Source organism: Ricinus communis, chromosome 1 (genome assembly GCF_019578655.1).
Source record: "Ricinus communis isolate WT05 ecotype wild-type chromosome 1, ASM1957865v1, whole genome shotgun sequence".
Classification (NCBI taxonomy): domain Eukaryota; kingdom Viridiplantae; phylum Streptophyta; class Magnoliopsida; order Malpighiales; family Euphorbiaceae; genus Ricinus; species Ricinus communis.
The window spans coordinates 1,922,565-1,944,503 of NC_063256.1; the positions used below are offsets into that span (position 1 = coordinate 1,922,565).

General features: G+C 31.7%; 1 protein-coding gene across 4 annotated transcripts; it reads right to left on the minus strand.

The window, feature by feature from the left end:
• Window positions 1-1,175: 1,175 nt before the first annotated feature.
• Window positions 1,176-17,507, minus strand: LOC8261873 (SNARE-interacting protein KEULE). Of its 4 annotated transcripts, none has more exons than XM_025159686.2 (21): window positions 17,296-17,507; window positions 16,827-16,885; window positions 15,762-15,843; window positions 14,635-14,713; window positions 14,361-14,411; window positions 14,149-14,245; window positions 13,992-14,024; window positions 11,044-11,169; window positions 10,776-10,967; window positions 10,614-10,697; window positions 10,434-10,532; window positions 10,277-10,353; window positions 5,280-5,373; window positions 3,334-3,459; window positions 3,158-3,253; window positions 2,917-3,033; window positions 2,755-2,829; window positions 2,098-2,264; window positions 1,760-1,850; window positions 1,574-1,663; window positions 1,176-1,478 (listed from the first exon to the last, which is right to left on the minus strand). In XM_025159686.2, the coding sequence occupies exons 1-21, from the start codon at window positions 17,366-17,368 to the stop codon at window positions 1,395-1,397; spliced, it is 1,992 nt and encodes a 663-aa protein (XP_025015454.1). In that variant the 5' UTR covers window positions 17,369-17,507; the 3' UTR covers window positions 1,176-1,394. The 4 variants fall into 4 exon arrangements, 2 of the variants coding, with proteins under 2 accessions (XP_025015454.1, XP_002511854.2); XM_002511808.4 differs by having other exon boundaries at window positions 2,755-2,832; XR_007215906.1 differs by lacking the exons at window positions 1,176-1,478; window positions 1,574-1,663; window positions 1,760-1,850 and adding an exon at window positions 2,549-2,683 and having other exon boundaries at window positions 2,092-2,264.
• Between the last annotated feature and the right edge of the window lie 4,432 nt (window positions 17,508-21,939).

Genomic DNA, 21,939 nt, shown 5'->3' on the forward strand with positions numbered 1-21,939 from the left:
ACAAAAGGTATATGTTTACTAAATTATGGTATATGTTAAGTATTTATATTTCACTTTATGCAGAAAATTGATTTTGACTCCTTCATATAACTCTCTTTTTCTCTCTTCGATTCTCTCTCTTCTTTTCTCCTTCCTCCAGCCATTAGCCTCCCAAAGTCCAGCCATAAGATCTTTCCAACGTCGCCAACTCCCTTCCACATTTTGCTTCGCCAGAAACAACTTAGATCCAGCAAATCGGCGATGCAAAGATTCAAGCCTTATTCCTCTCTCATTGTTGTCATCGGTTTAGCCTCCTGGCGGTCTCCTTTGCCAAATCCAACGCCGACTCCATCCTAAAAATTCTTGGGTGAGACACAATAGCACTTGACGTCATTGTTTGACCGGAAAACCCAACAGAAAAGATAAAGAACATGTATTTTAAAAAACAACAGTAGATAATTTTTAAAAAATTAAAAAATAGAAATATTGATGTTATTATTTTTAAAAAATGAATAAATAGTGAAATTTTCTCATTTATAAAATCTCGAATGGTGGATGAATGAAATGTTGTTAACTTTTTTGAAAATTTAAAATTCACTTTTAATTAAATCTCAATAGTTTAATTTTAAATTATTATATTTTTTTGAAATCCTTAAAATTTATACACTTCATTTACAAATCCAAAATTTATGTGCTTTGAATAAAAAAAAAAATTAACTTAGAATTCTACATAATCAAGTTTATGTAAAATTGACTATAGTTAAACTAAATTCTAATAAAATATGTAGAATTTTCAAATAAATTCCACATTAGTAAATTAATATATTTTCTACCACTAAATATCTTTCTAAATTTATCATTTTCGATTTTATCATTTTCATTTTACATAACGTACATATTAGTAAGTCAATATATTTTATAACACTAAATATCACTTTCAATTTTATTATTTCAATTTTATTTTTTTTCTTTTTTCTTCAAATAAAATGAAATTTTAACCAAAAATTAAAATCTAATATGAATATTGTATTTGCCCAAACATGGGAAGATCCTAATTCTTTTTTTTCTTTTCACTTTTTATTCTCTTGGTGCCGATATCATAGTGCATTAAACTATTCGTACGGGGAAACGATGTCGTGTCTTTATCCTCTCTTTGAAGTTGGGTTAAAATAAATTGATCTCTCTTCCCTGGTCCATTATGCAAGAGTTGCTATAAATTGATCACTTGCAAAATCTGTACAGCTAACAAGCTCTCAACCAGTTATAGACATTGCTACCTCACTTATAACGGATGAACCTAGATAAACGCCTACTAACTGAAAATGCACCGAGTGAACGTTATAGTAGTGAACAAGTGAAGCCTGACTTGCAAGTATGCGTCTAGGAATACAAATGGGATCGGAAAACCTAAGAGCTTATTGTCCGCCAGTCATCCCCACAACATTTGACAGCTGTAGATCATCCAATGAGAGTTCGTGTGCCTTCAATAGCTTTAGTTTCTGCGTTTTAAGAAACACAACATCCTTAGGCCAGAAGATTTCACTGGTAATGGAAGAGTAACAATGGAGAGTGAAAACTATAGAGAACAAATTACCGTAATAAACTCTGAAGAATCATCAAGACTCGACGATCCTAGAACAACTTCTCTTTGTAGCTTCTTTGTAAGCTTGTGGCATACGCTTAGCTGAGGATAATCATGAGAGAGAGCGAGAGAGTAAATTGTAAGCTTATCTATAAAAAAACAGCCATTAAAATAGATTTGATATTAAACTCTTCATACCTCAGATCTAGTAGCTCCACCTGCAATAAAAACAAAAATACGTCTCCCCATCTTTTTGAAATCAATAGATGCATGCCTTAATCCTGAATCCCTGTATTAAGCAGTCAAGCAAACATTAGATCAGGGGACGCAAGGATAGCAAGCTGAAAAACCACTATTTAGCTTATGGGAGATCCTTAGCAAACCAAGAATGTAATACGACATCTTCAAACTATTAACCTTCAGCTGCTAATAATAATAAAGGGCAGAAAATTATCAAAGAATCCAGTGCAATTGGTTTCCCAGCTCATGCACCAAAGTGCCTATGCAATAAAGAGGAAGAACGGCATCTTGAATACCTATCGTTAGAGTTCCGAGGTCGCGCCCATGTTGGTGTCCGTCTTGAAGTCACTGAATGATTTGTTGATACGGTTTGGTGTGTCCAATGGGAAGTTTCACTTGGGTCATTTAAACATGGATATTCATCCTTGGATAGTTCTCCTTTGTTAAGTTTTTCAATCAGTTCCTGAAAAACAGAGCTTTTCAGCAAGTTTCGTGAACATAATCTAAATTTATACATCAAAATGACAAAAATAAAACAAGTAGCTTATATTTTAAAATTATGGAAATAGTTTATCTATTCTTTCTCATAAGAAGAAGTTCAACCTATGCACCATTTAAATGGCAAGCGCTCCCTTGCCAACAAGTGGCCACAGTGAATATCCATACCACCAAACATTCAAGAAAAGTGGCAGAAAGGCAAGGAGGATTCAAAAACATGTGAAAAAAAAAAGAAACAGAGAAAATAACCTAATGAAGTGCAGAGATATTCGTCACGGATGATTGAATGTAGCAGCACCAGCGAAACAGTGTTTTGTTTCAAATGTTGCCAAAAATTGGAACTCATTAAGCAATGAATGGTAATCTTTCATATGAAATTCGTTGCTAATAAAGAAGAAAAAATCTAACGTAAGTACAAAATGATACGCAGAAAATTATCCTTAATTTAGTTGTACCTCTATCATAGGGTAAAACCGTGATAATTGCCATGATGTTTCTTCAGCACCAGCTCGGTCTTTTCTGACAGCACGCTTCTGGCAATTGAGCAGAAAGAGATAACACAAGCATAGGATTAGAGATGATCAAACAGAAGCAACATTTCAGCCACGTATACCTACCTTATGAATATCAAACTTCAGAGAGAAAGGTCCAGCAGAACTTTTTTTAGACTCTGGACATCCAAGCAATCTCATATTTTTCACAGCATCAATATCACATTGTGATAATCTCGATAACTGGAAGGCATTGATAACAATATGTCAATACTAATTCAAGTTAGGAAAGGCGCGATTTTAATAAACTAACTTCAAAAGGAACAAGAACTCTAATTTAGCAGGAAAAGGGGAAAATGAGTCCAACCTTCATTAGATCAAGATCCTCTTTACTGTCAAACTTCTCAGGATAAACGGCAGCAAGAATCATCAACAAGCGCAGCTTATTTTCACGAGATGCATCCTGCATAAGCGGTAATTAGAACTTGTAAGTAAATTAGACAACTTATGCTGCTTCTGCCATAATCTCCTAAAAATTATCACCTCCTTTTTAGTTAAAAAATTGATTACATCCTTCATTCCTGCATCTCCAAAGACTAGGTCCTGCTCCAGTTGCCCTATGTCTCGAAGCCCCAACTCCATAATGATTCTGTTAATTTTTACTGCAATCTGCATCCATTAAATGTAATTCGCATTAAAACTTGGCAATACAAAAATTCTGAGTCAGTAGATAATCTATTACTTCTAACGTTCATGATCTCGTCCAGTGTTTATAAGACAAAAAGAAATAACTTTTAGTTGACAAAGCTGAGTTACTCTTTTCACACTGTAAGTAGACCAGCTTACACAAAACACTCACCATTCCGAGCAGTACCTAAAATGTGCTACTTAGACTTGTACATTGAATTGGATAATGCATGTATCCAGGGACTGATCTTGCCCATAGGTGAAGACAAAATTAAGGGAAAACAGAGCTGACAAATTACATATGCTCTTTCACCTTAAACTGTATTGTGCAAACACCTACCAAGCATGCTTACATCTCGGGATAGAAAAAAAGGTGCACAACCACTTGGGAGTCGACTAATACAATTGAGTTTTCTTTTAAATTCTCTCAGGGAAAGTTTAAAATATCCTGCAAGGGACACAAATTCCATTTTCAGATACATATATATCTGGATAATAATAACATATCGGCCAAGCCAAGGCCCTGACCATTTTAAAAAATATCAATCCTAATGCATGTATATGATTCCCACTAACTGCACCATCCATGATATGTTTTTTAAAGGTCATCCACCAAGCATCTCTAGCTGGTGAAGCTCAAATATAACAAACCTAAATTGAATCGTCTTGTCTTCTGGCCTTATAACTCCTCTACTTCCAAATTCACCAAATCAACCCAGTAAAAAACCTCCACGGTCAGATTCCTTAGCACCCAACTTGATAGACCATAAAGATCAAAAGATACAACTCCATTAATGACCAAAGCATATAAAGCTGGTTAGGCAAATAATGATATATTGAGCAAGATCAATCTCTTCTGGGGAAACTATTGCTTCCAGATATTGAGAATCACTTTCAAACAAAGAGGTCACTTTCATACATATGGATGGCCAATGGATAAAAAGATTGCACAGAGAGCTTGTATCATAGAAATGTGTTGCATCAATACTCGTTAATACTCAATATGCATCCTGAAACATTTTAAATTATTCAGCAACTAAACATAGTTCCAACTTGTAAGAGAACTATCCATCTTGCACCATCTTCTACTTTTATCTCTAACATTCTTAATTAAACACAAGCTTCCTGTTCCATTTTGTCACTGGTATGATCCAAACCTAAAATCTGGTTTAACTTATTTTGATATTTCCGCTACTTGAACTTTATGCCCAAGAACATCCACACTTCTTACTAATACATGCTTCATACTAAAGCCATAGCATCACTTTACTTGGAAAAGAAAAAGAAAAAAGAAAAGTACTACCATTCAAAGGAAAAATTTGCGAAAGACGTCCATGCATAGGATGTGGGTTGAGAGCTGGTCATTAAGAAACAAGAACAAAGACCATGAACTACACCAAAACAGTCTTTTAAACAAATGTCTGGTAACTAATGCGCTAGCAAAACCAATCACAGGACAAGAGTCAATGCAGTCAAAGACCATGGTAGCAGATTATTTTGGCATAAAATAGGCCGTCAGCAAAGCCAAATCTGGAAATTACTTACCAATAAGCAACATATACAATTGGAGTACTAAGTGATTATGTTAATTAACTTGAAGAAAGCAATGGCTTGGAATATGCACCAGAAGTATCAAACCAAGAAAATCATGACAAGCACTTCCACTAGACTTGAATTACAAATTGAATGTTTCAAATAGTATATCATGGGGCAGTTGAGAGAGAGAGAGAGAGAGGATTTTCCAATTAAATAAAGTTCTTTTAGTAATAACAAGCACTTGCTGTTAGAAGCAAGACACCAACCTCTACATGAAGAGAGAGCTTGTGCATCTGTTGGCCATATTCTGGCAACGCTTGAACCATCTCTTGCAAGTCCCGGAAAGAAGGTTCACCATTTCTACAAGAAGTGAGACTTCAAAGTGAGAAATATATCATGACAGCACCTCATAATCCAAAAGCCTTATGTCTAGAGAACAGACAACTAAGAAAATTTACATGATGTAATAGCATATCTGCCTAAACACTGAGAATTAAGTACAAATTACTAATATCATAAATTGAAAAATGAACGCATCGTGCATGGCAAACTGAGGACACAAGGATGGAGAAAGAAAGAAATCTGCCAAAAACTATATGCATATTTTCTAACTGCAGGAGTCATCCATCCCTTGGTATCAAACAACTGCCAATGTCCAAAAGCTTTTTGCCCCAATATCACATTGTGGGCCCTAAAGATAATTATTTAGAATGACAGGAGAAAAGAACATTAATTAAGGCTATTATAGCCACCATACCCCACGATGGACCATTACTACTCTTTCCCACTGATAGCTGTTAAACCATGCATTCCCCTTTTCTCTTTTGCAAGCTAACTTTTTTAAAAAATTTCTACGATAGTGCCATCAATGACTGTCTGTGACACCCTAGCTGGACCATGACAATTACCTTCAGTGAAAACCTAATCTAATTCCATACTTTAGATCCACAGCCTTCTCGAAATAATATTCATCTCAACTCTCAGCCTGCATAACCAGTCACCTAAACATGCCCCTAAAAGAATCACCAACCTCCCCGCACCCAAGCTTCATGATCCCCACTGAGAAAAGAGGAGATGACCAACTTACAACCTAAAATCCTAAACAGGTTTGTTGGACCTGTTACAAATGCCCACACAAGTCTGCCTGTTGTTCATAAAGGTGAGCTTTGCCCGACTCCTCAAGCGATTTTAGATAACCATTTGCAAGGGGGGCGTCTTGAAGTATTGTTAACTGAGAGGGACTTTCCCCTGCTGATGCGTCTTGGGAAGATGTCGAAGATATGTCTAAATTATCCATCCTTTGCACTTAAGGAAAAGTGCGATGATAAGGGGGGAAGTGATGTTACAGTCAAGCTCACTCCAAACACATTTCAAGGGCTTGTTTATAGACACTTCACTCATGGTCAGAAGAAAAAGAAAGTGTTGGCAACATCTGAGAAGGAAGTACAGGCAGCAGCTGGTGATTCAAAAAAGTGAGGATAGCAGTAATTTTTTTTAGTTAAGTGGTTACTTCATTAGGAATAGCAGTTATCTTAGTGGAAAGTTTCTGCTTTAGGGTAGATATCTTTTTTTTTTTTGGTTAAATAGGGTAGATATCTTTGTAATGTATTATAATCAAGTTTGTTCGATGAAAGAAAACAAGTTGAATTCCAAAAATCCGGTGTTGTTAGTAAGACCGTTGGGTTCTCTCTTAAAGAGCCCAAATTCAGTTAATTCACAAAATAGGTCACAAGGGCAGAAACGCTCAAAAGAGCAAACCGAACACTAATCCACATTTTGATTTTCAAGTTCACAGACCATAATTCGATCTATAACAAGGGACCATAACAATAAATCACTTACCCTCCACCTTATACCCACCCTAAGCATCTGTCACCAGAAATAGAAAAGGGATAACAGGTTACCTATCATCATTCCTTTTGAATTACCAAAAAAGCCAAAGGAGCACCACTATGAGAAGTGAGGTACTCCCTGTTATTTGAAAACTTCATTGATGCTCTACCCACACATCAATGTCTCCCCAACAAAATGATACTGATAAAGAAGAGCCAGAAATATTGAGAACGCACAATATTCATAGACTTGAGATGAAGACCTTTTGTTGCAACAAAATATCTCATCAATATCAATCAATAGATATCAATAAAGAAGAGCCAAAATTATTGAGAACACACAACTTTTCATAGACTTGCAATGAAGACCTTTTGTTGCAAGAAAATATCTCATCAATATTGTTGTAGAATAATCTAGAATATTATAGAATATGGAGTAATTAATAGAAGATAGAGTGTAATTAATTAGAGATGATTCTAGAGATTAGAATATTCTATAATAGAAACTTCTCCAATTGTATATATATATATATACTTCCATGATCAATAGAAAAATAACAACAATTTCAGATTTATTTTCTACTTTGACATGGTATCAGAGCCTAATCTAATTATTTGATCCTCCTTTGCTTCAGATTGCTCAAGTGAGCAATCATTTGTTAAAAATAATTTTTTGCCCTACTGAGCAGTATTATGAGATTCTTGTGGTGTTTCTTGCTTTGTTGCCTGTGTCTTTGTTATTTGGACATTGCTATTATCCATTTTGTTCTCTGCTGCCTACTGTTGTAATCATGAATGTTACTAAATCAGTTTCTGTCACTACTGATATTATTCCGACAATGACGAAAATTACGGATCAAAAATTAAATTGGTCCAATTTTCTTGGATGTAGCAAAACTGTACGTGTGTATTTACGAAGCATCAACAAGGCTTATCACTTGACAGATAATCCTCCGGATGACAATACCAAGGAAGCTTGGTTAACAGATGATGCCCGCATATTCTTACAGCTGAGGAACTCAATTGACGGTGAAATACTTCCTCTCATTGATCACTGTGAGTATGTTAAGGAATTAATGGATTATCTGGATTTTATGTATTCGGGTAAAGGCAATATCTCTCGTATTTATGATGTGTCGGAGCTTTCATCGTACTGAACAGCAAGATCAATCTCTCACTGCTTATTTTATGAACTTTAAGCGTACTTATGAGGAGCTTAATGTTTTATTGCCCTTTAGTCCTGACGTGACAGTTTTCTCTGTATCGCCTTCTTCAGAACAAGCTGAGGATGATGATTGGTTGATTTATACGACTACCAGCATAGTAGCTACGGACTCTAATCCACCACAAATTCAGCGACCACCTATTCACCATGTCTATCCCAGAAGGCCGGTTTCCAGCGATTCATGTCCTGTACCTATGGCTTCTTCATCATCAGATCCTTCTCCCGACTTGGACCTTCCTATTGCCATTCGGAAAGGTAAGCGTCAGTGCACTTACCCCATTTCTTCCTTTGTATCTTATGATCATTTGTCACCTTCTTCCTATTCTTTTATTGCCTCTATTGATTCCATCACTATTCCCAAAACAGTGCATGAAGCTTTATCTCACTCTGGTTGGCGCCACACCATGATAGAAGAGATGAATGCATTAGATGCAAATAGTACTTGACAATTGGTTGACTTACCTGCAGGCAAAAAGGCGATCGGATGTAAATGGGTATTTACCATCAAAGTTAATCTGGATAGATCAGTGGCTCGCCTCAAAGCCCGCTTAGTAGCAAAAGGCTATGCTCAAACTTATGGAGTGGATTATTCTGATACTTTCTCTCCTATTGCTAAAATGGCATCTGTTCGGATTTTCATCTCTCTGGCCGCTACACATGACTGGCCATTACATCAACTGGACATAAAAAATGCCTTTCTTCATGGTGATCCTAAGGAAGAAGTTTATATGGAGCAACCACCTGGATTTGTTGCTCAGGGGGAGTCTGGGAAGGTATGTCATCTTCAGAAATCATTATATGGGTTGAAACAAAGCCCGCGAGCTTGGTTTGGAAAATTCAGTGAAGCTGTTGAGATATTTGGGATGAGAAAATGCAAATCTGATCACTCAGTTTTCTATAAACACTCGGAATCTGGCATCATTCTGTTAGTGGTATATGTGGATGACATTGTCATCACTGGGAGTGATTCTACAAGCATTTCACCACTTAGGTCCTTCCTTCATTCCCAGTTTCACACGAAGGATATGGGAAATCTGAAATATTTTTTAGGTATTGAGATAATGAGAAGCAAGAAAGGTATCTTTTTGTCCCAGCGAAAATATGTCCTTGATTTACTGCAAGAAGTGGGAAAACTGGGGGCAAAACCGTGCAATGCACCAATGCGTCCTAATATGAAATTCACAGAAGATGGTAAATTATTTGAGCATCCTGAAAGATATAGACGGCTAGTTGGAAAGTTGAATTACCTTATAATAACTCGACCTGATATTGCCTATTCAGTTAGTGTTGTTAGTAAATTTATGGCAGCTCCAACAGTTCATCATTGGGCAGCCTTAGAACAAATATTGTGTTATCTAAAAGGAGCTCCAGGACGAGGAATTCTCTATCAAAATCATGGGCACACTCAAATCGAATGCTTCTCGAATGCAGATTGGGCAGGTTCTAAAATGGACAGAAGGTCCACTACAGGCTATTGTGTTTTTCTTGGAGGGAATCTAGTCTTATGGAAAAGCAAGAAGCAAAATATTGTATCCTGATCAAGCGCGGAGTCAGAATACAGAGCTATGGCAAAAGCATCATGTGAAATTATATGGATATACCAACTTCTGCCGGCAAGACTTTAGTGTGATAATAAAGTTGCACTTCACATTGCTGCTAATCCAGTGTTTCATGAGCGAACAAAACACATCGAGATTGATTGTCACTTTTTTCGTAAAAAACTACAACAGGGTCTAATCACTACTAGTTATGTGAAGACAGGAGAACAGATAAGGGATATATTTACGAAAGCTTTGAATGGAGTTAGAGTGGACTACTTTTGTAACAAGCTGGGCATGATTAATATCTATGCGCCAGCTTGAGGGGGAGTGTTGTAGAATAATCTAGAATATTATAGAATATGGAGTAATTAATAGAAGATAGAGTATAATTTATTAGAGATGATTCTAGAGATTAGAATATTCTAGAATAGAAACTTCTCCAATTATATATATATATATATATATATATACTTCCATGATCAATAGAAAAATAACAACAATTTCACATTTATTTTCTACTTTTACAAATATCAATCAATTCACATGCTTGTGTCTTAAAAGATTTTTTCTTCTCATTTCAAAACTATCACAGAATGTACCATAAAACAGCATTTATCTATAATGTTATATATCAATAGGAAAAGCAAAATGAACTTTACACGAACCTTGAAACATGTTGGATATGAGCAGCTTTATTCTTTGACACAAAGCTGGCCACCTTCTCATGTAACCGTTCACTAGCCTGACAAGGTAGGCATAACTAAATGAGTATTCACAACATGGAGGTTCAGAAGAAATAAACAACATTTATGCCAAACTTACATCCGCTATATGTGCATGGCGAAGCTCAAGCCATACAGGATCATGTTCATCTAAAATAACCTCTTTTATCTCAGGAGGCCCACCTTTTTTACTAGGAATCTGAACAGTCGAATTTCTTGATTTACAATATCCAAAAAAATATCTAGTAAGAGCTAATGTAGATATAAATCTATAACTTACCTCATGCACATATTTATTCCCGTCCAAATTCAGTAAATCATGGCACATGGCATCATATGTCCACTCGTGTATAACAGGAGCAATCTAGAAAATGCAAAATAAATACATCATACCAAGCCACACAATAAGCATATAATAAGTCAATACAGAACATATGGTTACCTGATCTACAGATCTGTCTAGGATAAGCATCTCACATGTTTCTGTCTGAGGAAAGTTCTTAAGTTTTCTTTTATAATGTATTAGACGGTCCCAAACTCTAGCAGCAAGTTTTGTAGGGATGAGATCATGAAAAGGTGTCACTGTGGCTGCATCCAGGAACTTGGCAGCACGATAGCGAATAGAAGGAAATTCCTGAAACAAGATAAATTGCATACCTAAGATTATTATCCAAACAATGTGAACCACAACAGAAAAATAATTATAATACCTTTAAAGAAGCAAAAACTGTAGCAATGCGAGTAGCCATCACATTTAGAGATGCATCACCTTTGCAAAAATCCTCTTCCTCTCCAAAAAGTTCCTCCAAAGCAGTCATATTGTCAGTAACAAAACCCTGTATGAAGAACGTCGCATTTGAAATTACACAGAAAAAAACACTAATAATGAGGATAAACCATGTGATGATGATGAGGCACAGAAGAAGAAGAAGCAAGATCAAGAAAGCACCATCACCAATGGAAAAACCTTAATACATTAAAACCTGTAAGAGAAGAAACTGTTTTTCGATACTATATAAAAAGAGCAGAAGCTTGGTACTATTCACTTGTAATTTGTGGAATGCCCATGCACAATTATAGAATTCAAGAATTAGTTCAATAGAAGGGTAAAAAGAAAAAAATGGATGAGACAGAGACAAATGGCACTTGTTAAGCACCTAACACCTATTTACTATCAAATGACAAAAATGTCTTATCACCTTAACCTAATTTCAGCTTTTCAAATTTATCAGCATTATAAATTTTTTTAAATAATTCCATTCTGTTTTTTTGGATTTTGCTTTTAACGTAATTGTAACTTTTTTCAGAGTTCAGATATTCTATTTCTTTTGCTTTTCTAATTTTGTCTAACTTTAACAGATTACACTTTGCCATTTTTTTCCAATGGTCTGTTACTTTCTATGCATTTCTCTTTGATTTTCTGCAACTCCACAACTTTTCTTTTCTTTTTTCATTTTACCTTTACATATACATACAAAAGCAACCAAGCATTATCACAAGTATATCATCTAAAGAAATGCCTAAGTAATTTCTAATCATGCATTATCTATAATGTTTTATAATAATACAACTTAATTTCATTATTATATTTTAATTTAATTTTAAAAATGTTCAGGAGTTGAAAGTGCATATTGAGATTGCCTCGAGTATAGATTCACTTAAAATGCAGATTTACTTAAAAAGTTATAGGACCTAAAGTATAAAATCATTTCTACTCTTTCATGTATTTAAAGATGAGATTCACTTAAAATATGCTTAAATTCTTACTTCTTATATTTTATGAATTTCTTACAAATGTATAAATTACAAATTATGCAAGACATTTTTAAACAAAAGAATTATAATGTATTAAAATATTTGACTTTATGTTTATTTAAATTCGACAGTTAAAAAATCTTTACCTAGAAAGGTACTATGTTGGATTTTCTTTGTATTAAAAAATTCACATCATCATTATTATTTTAATGAATAAGATTAAAGAAAAAAGTTTAAAAATTCTTGGTCACGATTAATTTATAATCATTATTTTACTTGTAATATTCTTTTTCTATCATTTTATCAATGATAAGTATAAAGTACATTTTTATTTGTGTTCGATAGACTTCACAAGTGGTAATTTCATGAGCTTTTAGTTAGTAAACATTTTACAAGACAATAAAATTGTACCCTGACTGCAAAGTAAGCAGAGGCCAAATTCACACTCGGGGTCCACTATTCAACATACATTGCGCACTCTTTTTCTTTTTCATTTTCCCTTACATCTAGATCTGAATTTTTCCAGAACAACTACAATATTTAGCCATCATAAATTTATAGTAATTAATCTTTTCAACCCAGTTAAAATGAAGCCTACCATACAGATCTGTTCCCATTTTGATGGTTGTGATCAAGCAAGTGGTAAATTACACCAATCTTTCAACTCTTATTTCTTTCATTTGCGACACCTTGATAATTATTCTTTTTATCCCATGTTGCTGTGCAACAAAAGCAATGATGCCTAAGAGTTATGAAATATCAGAGACGGGACATTCTGGAGATAGGATGGTGTGGCTTATGTCTATTCTGAACAGAGAACATGAAACCATGACTTATGATTGATGACAGACTAAGAGTAAACTGTTCTACAAGTAAATTTGTGGAAAATAGAGAAGTTAAAGGCTGAAATCTGATGTTTATGACATGATTTGAGATCTGATACTTTAATGAGCAAAAAAAAGATAAAAGAGCTTCTAAGAATCACACCCAAGAAAAGGTTCCTTCAGAGTCACACCTAAGGAAGAATTGGATAACACAATGCAAAATAGCAACACTGCTGTAAGTTTTATTAAATTAATATCTGCCAGAACTGAACTCTCAACTATTACAAGCCTAGGTATATATAAATTCAACTAATCTTAACACTACTTGGATTAGGAATCTTAACTGGAAAATACTAAACCAATTAAAATTCCTAAATCTGACTGAAAAAAAAAATGGCTCTTAAAATAAATTTTTAACTACTCTTCCAGCAAAGTTGGAAATTACAGAAATACCCTTTGGGTATTGAAATTGTAAATATTCGACCAAAATCCTAAATCTCTTGATTCTATGGATTTTGTTTTTTCGTGATGTTTCATTTGTCCGCATCAATGATTTAGGTAACCAATGACTTAATCAAAAGTTCTTAAATGAAAAGGATACATCCTGATACATGGAAAATGTATAGGGGAACACTAAAGGAGAAAAAGAACAATGTAGTGAATATATGAAGTCGTCAAAAACTATGAAAAGAGAGAATGCACAAAGGCAATTAAAAAAAGAAAGTGCTCAATTACCATTTTACAGAAGTAAAACTGTTTTACTTTTCTAAATTTAACAAAAAAAGAAAAAAGAAAAAAAAAAAAAAAAAAAAGAGGGTGGGGAAGGGGAGAGATGGCAACAAATTTTCAGATCCTCATTGATTGAAGCTATCTGGTGGATAGAGTAAAAAGAGTGGAAGGTAAAACACCATTGATCACAAGAGGCATCCATAATATTGCTCCAAAATCAAACATGACTAGGCAACAAATAAATATGTTCTAATCAATTGATAATAAGTTTATTCCATAAAACAATACCAAATCATTGGCAGTATAATGCATATACGATATTCAACTTAGACTGAGATGGTGTCACATACCTGGCTGTCTATAGCAAAATACTCCAAATTCATCTGTCTCATCCAAATCAGAAAAATGTCACTATCAATCCTAACTTTTCTAGTAATGATAAAGCAAAAAAGATACCAAGTAGACAAATGAATTGTTTCAGAACATTTATTAAATGGAAAACTATACCTCTTTCAACGCAACTATTCCAGGCACTACATGTCTATTTTTCTTAATAAGAGTCAATAGATCTTCTGAAATGGGTGAGCTGAAGAAAACAAATGCCCTTCACCCATATAGAAAAGATAACCAAAAAAAAAGTCAACAGCCAGGTGGGATTCAAAAAAAAAAAAAGGAAAGAAAATCACACAATCTTCATAAAACAAATAACAATGACATACCTCTTGTATAAACGCGACATCCCATCCATGTCTGACAAAAACATGACAACACTGGATACAGATACAATAATAAGAACACAAGTGCAGGTACTATTTATCCAAATTTATTTTTCTTAAAAAGAGAAGAAAGAAAATAAGACATCTAAACATAATCAGAAGCTATGAAGTCAGGAACAAAGAATGAGAAAAGTAAGTGCCGTATTTACTGTAATATGACATAAATAGAAACACAAGAAAAATCTATTTAATAGTCAACCAATGCAAAGCATGTTACTTCTCCTTTGTAGGTTGGATGAAGTATATCGCACTCAAGAACGGCATTGGCTGCCTTTTTCTACATATGTGTTCTACCACTGCAGAAAACAGAAAAGGAAAAACAGAAGATTTGGTAAATTCTGAGGGACAGAAATATCAATCTGAAATTTATATCTCATGCAGTATAACTGTTTCACTGCCTCATTTAAACTATATAAACTACATCTCGGTGAAAAGCATGCTCACCTACATGCAAATAATGCCAAACAATAAAATAAGCCACAGGAGAAGTTTTTCTGTTCTTTTTTTTTTCTTTTTGTAAATTATCTATTCCATACACTAACAGAGAACATTTTCACTTATTCAACAATTATTAATATTAAATAGTTTTTCCATAAACTGATCAATTTTGCTTCTGATGAGACATAGCAGAAGACTAGAACAGGATGATTAATGTCGGAACAAGAGAAAATAACTAAGGTTTACTTTGACTGGATCCTCCTGCAGCAAGAAGGCTATAATATCTTACCCAAATACCTGACCATTCTAAAAAAGCATTAATCAATTTACCCATATCAGAGATAAGAAATGTGTATGATATATATCCAGTCACTAATTGCACAACTCACCTGAAGAATATCTGATAAATTTTGCTATCCTATGCATTTAAATATGTTCAATAATTTATGACATTTAACAGTTTTGAATGATTGCCAGAAGCAGCAAAGTCCAGGTAACCAAGTAAAATAAGAAACAGCACAGCTAAATGCTTCAAGACATTACCATGAGCACATGATAGGATACATTCATTTCTACTGAAGAAAGAAATAACAGTATACATGCATGATTGTGAATCTCTTACAAATTTTTTTGTACTTTGTAATATGAAAATTAATAAATATCTTTAAAAATCAGCAGAGTTTTTTCAAGAATAATTAGCACAAAACAAAATTTCAAATTGTTACTTTGCAACGACTTTGAACAAGCAAAAACATAAGTAAAAAGGTTCCAAACATTTTGCCACAAAACAACATTAAAATACAGAAAGCTTTTTCTTTCCTACAGAAAGCATGTTAAAAGAAAAATTCAGTAAGAATATGGCAGAAGCAGCCCAAAATTTCCAGAGGTCACAATTCTAATTCTTACATGAAACTCCTTCCTGTGTGAGATCAGCTATCTTGAATGCACAAGACATGATCTTTAGTGTAACGTTGTCCGTAATGAGTACCTAAAATATGAAATGCAAGAACTGGCATAACTTAGAACAAACAGTCTAGAAGAACAGGGGAAAAAAAAAAAACCAGTAGGATAAAAGCTAATCATGCAAAACAATCATAATGGAGATTCTTGTGAAAACAAAAATGTGCGAACAACTCAAAGACCAAATGGGACTAAAGCAGAATTATATAATCTAAATATCATCTAAGCCCAGTTTTAGTCACATAAATTATCACCCTCATGACGATGGCATGCATTTCATTCCAAGACAAATTCACATGCAAAAATTAAAAAAATACTAGACTCATGGATGAGCTACCAGATGGATAACATAGACAAAAAAAGTAAAATAAAATGGTATGAAAATGGAGCGCATATCCCACAATTACAACCCCACCTATGATTATAAGGATTCCAATCAAGCCAAACAATCCGAAGGATTGCAAGGCATAAACAGTATATCTCAGAGAGATCGCTCGACTCAAGTCCATACCAAATTTTAAAGAAAGACAAAAGGAGCAAGGAAAACTGACATTATCAATCACTTAAAATATTTGCGAAATGGCCAGACTCCAAGGCTTCAAAGAACAAAAAAGCAAACAGATTCTATCTAAGCAATTTTTTAAGACCCCAAAAAGAGCCAAGATGGTAAAAACACTTCTACAGGACGCGTTACCCATTAGATATAAACATGCCTAATAGATCCATAATCTTGACTAATGTTAAGCAGGTGTGGACACAATGATGCAGTCAAAATACAAATGCCTTTTTATTTCAGTGTTTGGAAAGAAACAAAGTCTTAAAACCTATGAAAAGTTACACCATTTGGATTAGTCTAAAGAATTCGATGCATGCAGGATTATTATCAATATGTGGATTATTTTAAGAAAAAAAAATTCCTGAGAAAAGCATAATTCTCCTAAATTTTCAAGACGAGAAGAGAGTAGCAAAACAACAAAACCAGTTAGTAAAAAATACTACAAAACAAAATACCTTCCAAGTTGATTCCGTGTCCTCCTTTTTGGTGAATCGAAGCATTTCATGTAATAAACCTAAATAATCAGAAATTTCATATTAAACGTGAGCAATCCAAAAACGCATGAAATAGGTAGGCAAGATGGAAAATCCTAGGTTCTAAAAATATCAAAAGAAGAAAAAATACTACAATATTCTACAAATTTGAGATGGTCTAGTGAGCACAAACTCCCTCTTCGTCTATCAGTATGCTTCACATATTTTTTGGAGGAAAATAAGGTTAATAACGTACAGAAGTTATCAGAAAAAAGGTATGTTCTTGAGCGTGATAAAAAAACATGGCTACTAGTCCAAATGAAACAATGCCTGAAATTGAAGTGAACTGTAACTGAAAATTGAACTGAACAGGAAGATGCACTATATACAGAGAGAAAGATATGTGTATAAAATTCTAGAATTGAGATTGAGAGAGAGAGAGAGAGCCCACGTTGACGACTGATTTGTCTAAAATTCTTATACATGCCAACATCATCAGATGAGTCAGAATCTAAGAACGACATGTCAATGGATCAAAAGATTAAAAAAGAAAGAAACAGAAGAAATGCTGCTAAAAGAAGTAGAGATGATTTTTCGTGATGGTGTTTAAATGCTGTGATCATGAAATTGTAGTTGCGGGAACAAAGGGATCATATCAAGCGATTTAACCTTTTTAATAGGGAATAGAACGTAGAATATAGACAGTATACTGACAAAACCCGTATCAAAAAAGAGTTGCAATTCTAAATCTATATCTTATTGGATAATTCAAAGGGATCATATCTAGCGATTTAACTTTTTAATAACTTTTTTTATTCCTCTCGCACTGTTCAAGAATGGACTGTCATTTAAGGGAAGGAAAATTAATTTTAATTGTATGTGACTAATAAAATATTTTAAAAGGAAAAGAAATTGAAAATAAGTCATTCCATTTCATTTTTCTTATAGAAATTAAAATTAATGATCAATTTGAAATATAAAAAGTTTCTACTCATAAAAAGAAATTAGGATTTTAATTAATTCTCATGCATAGTGTGAGACTCTTTAATTTTGAGTGTAAAGGAGAATTATAATGTATATATATATAGTTTTTTATGCCTTTTTTAATAATAAAGAAAGAAAATCTTTTATATAAACTTTAAATTTTTTTATTAGATTTCATATTTATACACTCTTTTTATTTTGCCACTTTGATTTCTTCGTATAGACAAATATAAGTCTTAATTTTTTATTTAGTTACGCTAATAGTTTACTGGTACGTTGCACGTAGTTATTATTTTGATTATAAAATAAAATTGATAGATACAATTTAATAAAAAAAGTTAATATTTATTATAAAATTTAAAAAATAATTACAAACTAACTATATTTAAGAGTTTTAAATTTTTTAAAATTTTAAATTTTATTAATGTAATAATATAAGATTATTTATTAATTAATCTTAATATTATATAAATTAATATACTAATATAATTAATATCATTATTTTATAGAATTAAAAATATAATAATTAAAAAATAAACCTATGACTGATTTTTCTTTATTATTTATTTTCCGTCCTACTAATTTTTAGACATTTTTCTTCTTTTTTTTAATAACTTATTTTTATATAACAAAATAGATAGAATATTCCTTCCTTCCCTTCAACTCCTTTCTCTAACATTTAAAATACTTTCCCCTCTTATTTATTGCCAAGCATAGTGTTGACTTCCAATCTAATATAGCAACATTGGGAATCAGATTAATTAAATAAAATAAAATAAAGAAACAGGATTCGTATGATTTGTTGGTGTCCTGGGAAGATGTGCATCTTCTAAGCCAAAACATATCCATTTAAAATTCAAAATATATTATAAAAAAGAAATCAAGAAATTAGATAAATAGAGACAAATTAAAAGCAGCATTTCTTTATTAATATACTTCTACTAAACATCTTTAACAAAAGCAAAAAGGAAATGATAGCCAGGAATTCAATTCTGTCATGTCATTGCTCAGAGCTCAGTTCAAAGTTATTGATTTCATTCCCTTCCGCGAGGAACGGCCTCCGGCATGGAAAAAGCCGAACAATTTTCTTCTAGTTTCGTACCGGGCAGCCTCGAGATTTCGGGATAATACGGCGAGGTTAATTCCGTCCAGTCAGCAACGGCACAGAGCAAACTTGCGGGGCTGTTTGTTAATAGTTTGTGCATTTTTTGTTTTCTATTTTCCAAGAAGCAAAGGCCCGAATACTTATAAACAATTTCTTCTATTTTTATTTTTTAATTTAATAAATATTATTTTATTTTCATAAAAATCTTATAAAATATGATATAAATTTTTTTATTTGAATATTTTAAATATAAAAATAGACTTAAACCAGTTTTTATTTAAATTTTTTTATAGAAAACTCAAATTTTCAAAACTTTTTTGTTTTTTTTTTCTCTTAATATCCTTTTTTTTTTTTACAAACCACAGAGCTGTTTGATTTATTCGATTACTCCTTCGAATTCGGAATTAAAAATTAGATAAAATTAAAAATATATATATATTTATACAATATTTATTGATTATTATGTGATTATCTTCATCAATAATTAATAATTTAATAATCATTAGTTATACTATTAAATGAGTCATTATAATAATTTAAAATAATGATTAAAATTTATTATTAATTTAAATATTAATATTCTTTTATCATTTATCTATCTTTTTTTATATAATTTCTTATTTAATTTTCTCTTAGCTCAAACTTTAATGTATATATATATATATATAAAAGGTCAAGTTTTTTCATGAAGCTTCACTTGGCAACATTTTATAAAGACACATTATGTAAAATTTTATTAAAAAAGTATTTGTGACTTTTATGTGGTTATATAATAATTTATTATAACATTAAATACATACTAATCAAATAAAATGATAATACTAAATGTATTCTAATATTAAATATTAATCAAATAAGATAATATAATTAAGTGCTTATTAAAATAAAATGATAGCTAAATATAATTAAAAATTAGTAATTATATAATGTCACTAATTTATTATATATATCTATTATTTTTATTATCTTTTATTATTCTTTTATGACATTAAATTTTAAAATTATTAATGTAAAATAGCAATATTAAATACTTATTAAAGTAAAATGTAACTAAATATAATTATTTTTTTATAATATAATATATTTATAACTAAAATAGAATACTTTAAAATAAAGATTTAAATAATAAGATTTTCAGTAATTGTACATTAGCATAAGTAAATAAATTGATATTACTAAATGCTTTTTAAAATAAAATAGTAATTAAATATAATAAGGAATTAGTGATTATATAACGACACTAATTTACTATATATTTATAATGAATTGCTTTATAATTATTAAATTTTAAAATCATACAAGTAAAATGATAATATTAAGTGCTATTGAAGTAAATTAATAACTAAAAAAAGATTATTTTTTATAACGTAATATTTCTTATTAAAATAAGATATTTCAAAATATAAATTTATATCATAAACTTGTCAATAATTATGCATTAGCACAAACATATTACTAGTTTCAATTCAATATTAGCTTCTCTTAACACTGTTTTGTGATTCATTGCCATTAATATCAATTTTCAGGCACAATAGCTGAACATTGCTCAAAATGAAATAATTGAATAAGGAGATGTTTGGAACTATAGATTATCATGCTCTGAAAACATCTCGTGAGATAGCTATGAAACATAGGATGGAAGTCGTGTGAATAGTTATTTTCAGCTGGGTTTTGATTTCCATTTGTTTTTGTAACAAATTTGCTACCATTACCATTTGATCGCACCTGTTATTGTTCAGTAAAATATGTTTTCTACTAATTTCTAAAGTCTCCATTTAGCTCACAATGTCTTATATGTAAAATGCTGCTTGGAGAACTTGCATTGCAATGACTCACCAGGTGTTATTTGTTAAATTCTGAAATGCCCCTTTGAATTATCCAGGAAATGATGCTTCTCACTCTTTGCCCTTTTCTTTCTTCTATTGAAACTGAAGTTAATATATCACCACAATGCTGTACCATTAAACTAATTTCTTGGTCTCCTCTTCATGGAAGGAAAGGATTCAAGAAAATGGATGCTATTATCTACAATCACCTACTACAGCTGATGCCATCAAGTTCATTGTTGATGCTTCTTTTCCTAACGTATTGCCAATCATTTAGTTTTGACTTTTACCAATTTTGTTGAATCTTTTTTTAGCTTTTAATGCATAACAAGAAGCAAAAGTTGGGATAAATTATTCCCACCCTACCTAGAGTGTTAATTTGTAACACTATACTTTTGAATTTTGATTTCAATATCATAAAAAACCCCTTGCATCATCTTTTAGTAAAAAATCGATCAAAAAACTAATGTGGCATAGCACACGTAAAAAGAAAAAAAGATTTTATTAAATATATACCCTATCATTAAATGGATTAAAAATAAAAAGATTAAAAATATATAAATCAAAATTTTTTTATTTTCTAATAAAAATATTATTTCTCTTAAAGCATCTCTATTGCATTCTTTATATATGTTAGTATAATAAAATAAAATATATTTTTTATTTTTTAAATATAAAGTAGAAAATTAATTTGGCTCTCTATATATAGAGAGAGCCAAACTTCACTCTTTATTTTATATTAAATAAATGCACTACAAGTTTTTATGCACTTAACTGATATTTATAATTTTTATTTTTCTATTGATGAATTCTTTTAAAAATAAATTAATTTAAAACTATTAACGCTTATAGAAATAAAAGTAAAATAAGGAATAAAATACAAAGAGTGCATTCAACTTAAATAAATTTTTTATATTTAATTTTTTAAAATATTATTTATTATAGATATTATGTTATTTAAAATAAAGATTACAATTGGGATACTCTTATCTACAGTTTAAGTAGCACTTTGCTTCCTGAATTTCTAAACCAGGTCTAATTAACTCCAAATTAAAAATTATAGCTAAATTATCCAGCACATTTGCCGATTTAGACAATTTACCCCTACTCTAATTTTAGCAATATGTATATAAGACACGTGCTTATTAATAATAATAAAATAAATAAGTAATTTTTATAA